The sequence below is a fragment of the Thecamonas trahens genome, assembly GCF_000142905.1.
Source record: "Thecamonas trahens ATCC 50062 unplaced genomic scaffold supercont1.44, whole genome shotgun sequence".
NCBI lineage: Eukaryota > Apusomonadida > Apusomonadidae > Thecamonas > Thecamonas trahens.
In genome coordinates this window covers 255,916-258,692 of record NW_013657636.1, presented here as the reverse complement: position 1 = coordinate 258,692, position 2,777 = coordinate 255,916, and the positions used below count along the sequence as shown (strand labels likewise).

Sequence of the window (2,777 nt, the reverse complement as noted above, 5' to 3'; positions counted from 1 at the left end):
TTGGTTCATTGATGATTGGGGCAACGAACAAATGGAGCCATGAGGCACCATGGTGAGCCAACGAACAAATGCTGTAATTTATGGCACGATTGATGGCACGATTGATGGCACGATTGATGGCACGATTGATGGCACGATTGATGGCACGATTGATGGCACGATTGATGGCACGATTGATGGCACGATTGATGGCACGATTGATGGCACGATTGATGGCACGATTGATGGCACGATTGATGGCACGATTGATGGCACGATTAATGCCACGATTAGTGCCACAATTAATGCCACGATTGATGCCACGGTTATTGTGACACGCAATCATACCATCAATGCTGGCTAGGCAAGGACTCACTTTCGTATGGCTGGCTGCCGGGAGAGGAGGGTAGAACAGGGAGGTCGGGTGGCGTTTATGCGGCCAAAGGAGTACGCGCCGTCGCCGGCGTTCCTCCGCGACGGCATCGAGGCCGGTGATGTGTGCCAGGGCGCGCTCGGCGACTGCTGGTTCCTCGGCGGGCTCTCGGTTGTAGCATGCCGACCGGACCTGCTCCGGCTTGTGCTGCCGGAGGACTACGGGGTGAGCGGGATCGACTCGGGCAAGTTTGCCTTTCGGTTCTTCAAGTTTGGCGAGTGGCACGATGTGGTGATCGACGACCGGGTGCCGGTGGGCAACAACGGCCCGTTGTTTGCATCGGGCAAGGATCCGGACGAGGTCTGGGTCTCGATGATCGAAAAGGCGTATGCCAAGCTCCACTCGTCGTACTCGGCCCTCATCGGCGGATGGGTGACCGACGCGCTGGTCGACATGACCGGCGGCGTGCCGCGGACGATCAACTTTGAGGACATTTCCGACGACGTGGCGTCGGGCGCGTTCTGGGACCAGCTGATGTACAACCAGTCGTCGGGCCAGTACCTGATGGGCTGTGCGCGGGCGACGTCGGGTGCGCGCGAGGTTGACACTGGGCAGGGCATCCTGCAGGGTCACGCGTACGGCATTCTCGACGTGGTGGTCACCTCGAGTGGCGACCAGCTCATCAAGTGCCGCAACCCGTGGGGCTGCTCCGAGTGGAAGGGCGCGTGGTCGGACGACTCGTCCGAGTGGACCCCGGCGCTCAAGCAGGAGCTGAACATGGTCGAGGCCGACGATGGCGTGTTCTGGATCAGCTACGACGACTTTGTGCAGCAGTATTCTAAGATTTACGTTGTCCGTCTGCTCGACGACACGTGGAACCAGTACCTGTACAAGACCAGGTGGGCCGGCTCGAACGCCGGCGGATGCTGCAACCACTCGACGTGGACCAACAACCACCAGTTTATCATCACGCTCGAAGCCGAGGCCGAAGTCATTCTCTCGCTGCAAATCCGCGACCCGCGGCAGACTGGCCGCAACGACATGTACATCGGGTTCTGTCTCTTCAAGTGCGACGGCTCGCGGGTGACCTCGTACCGCAAGCCTGTCCTCCAGTCACCCATCTCCAACATGCGCGAGGCGGTCATGGAGGCGACGCTTGCACCAGGCTCGTACGCCATGCTGCCGTTCACCTTTGAGGCCGGCCAGGAGGGCGACTACTTTGTCTCCATCTACTGCCGCGACGACCTCGAGGTGACCTCGACTGAGGGCCTCCAGCCGCTGCCACCGCGCCCGGCCGCGCCCGCAGGCGTCGGCGACCCTGGCGCGCTTGCGCCGACCGGCCCTGTTGTGGGTGGCGACGACTTTGACGACTCGTCGTCGTCCGGCCCGTCGATGGGCCGGACCGAGGTCCCGCCCGACGACCCAGGCATCGTCTCGCCCGAGATCATTGCCATCGCCAACCAGCTCAAGAAGCGCTACAAGTGGGCTCAGAACATGGACCTCGACGCCGTCAACAAGGCCTTGGCCAAGGGCGACATGGCCGCCGCCGCAAAGGCCTGCTGTGCTATCCAGTAGCTGCTGCGCCCTCAACCTAAATCACCCTCCATGCACGCCGCGCCCTCACGCCTCGTACTGAAAGTACTCGAGGCACCACACCAGCAGGTTCGACTCGTACGGCGACTGCGTAGCAAACGCGAGCTGTCGCCCTGCAGAGAACTTGATCATCACCAGCTTGTCGCTTCGCGGATGGATCATGATCGACTGCGCGGAGGAGAGGGGTGAGTTGGAAAGGGGGGCGGGGGAAGAAGGAAGGCGTGCCTGGCGAGAAGTACGTACGATAGGTGCTGTCTCGAACGACTCGTCGTAGAGGACGCGAACGCCGTTGAGCGGCTCCTGGAAGGCGATGACCACGCCACTGTTGACAGGTGATCGTCATCCGCCGCATGTTGGTCATCCGCCGCATGTTGGTCATCCGCCGCATGTTGGTCATCCGCCGCATGTTGGTCATCCGCCGCATGTTGGTCATCCGCCGCATGTTGGTCATCCGCCGCATGTTGGTCATCCGCCGCATGTTGGTCATCCGCCGCATGTTGGTCATCCGCATGTTGGTCATCCGCCGCATGTACATCGCCACCAGCACCATGTCCACCACCAGCATGAGTACCACCCCTCTCCCCACCCCCACTCCTTCCCCACCCCCACCCCCACCCCCTCCCCCCACCCCCCAGCACCTACGCCTTGGACACCTCCAGCGATGCCCTCCGTGTCCCGTACGACTCGGAGAGGATAAGCACCTTGAAGAGGGCAGAACCGAGCTTCTTCAGATACCGCTTGGCCTTGTCCGTGTGGGGGTCCATGCCTACCTCCTCTTGCCGTCGACGAGTCACGTGTGGTGGTGGTAGATGTGGTGGTAGTGGTGGTGGGA

General features: G+C 61.5%; 2 protein-coding genes across 2 annotated transcripts in view; one reads left to right on the top strand and one right to left on the bottom strand.

The window, feature by feature from the left end:
- Positions 1-1,927, top strand: part of AMSG_12232 (uncharacterized protein) — a gene marked incomplete at its 3' end in the record, with an annotated part of 7,880 nt that extends 5,953 nt beyond the window's left edge. Inside the window, exon 6 of the mRNA XM_013899564.1 lies at positions 390-1,927. Coding sequence (XP_013755018.1) covers positions 390-1,927 — 1,538 coding nt within the window. The remainder of the gene's footprint in view (positions 1-389) is intronic.
- Positions 1,300-2,734, bottom strand: AMSG_09061 (uncharacterized protein). Its single transcript, XM_013899539.1, has 3 exons — positions 2,588-2,734; positions 2,189-2,267; positions 1,300-2,113 (listed from the first exon to the last, which is right to left on the bottom strand). Exons 1-3 carry the CDS (start codon positions 2,707-2,709, stop codon positions 1,973-1,975), a joined length of 342 nt encoding a protein of 113 aa, XP_013754993.1. The 5' UTR covers positions 2,710-2,734; the 3' UTR covers positions 1,300-1,972.
- Between the last annotated feature and the right edge of the window lie 43 nt (positions 2,735-2,777).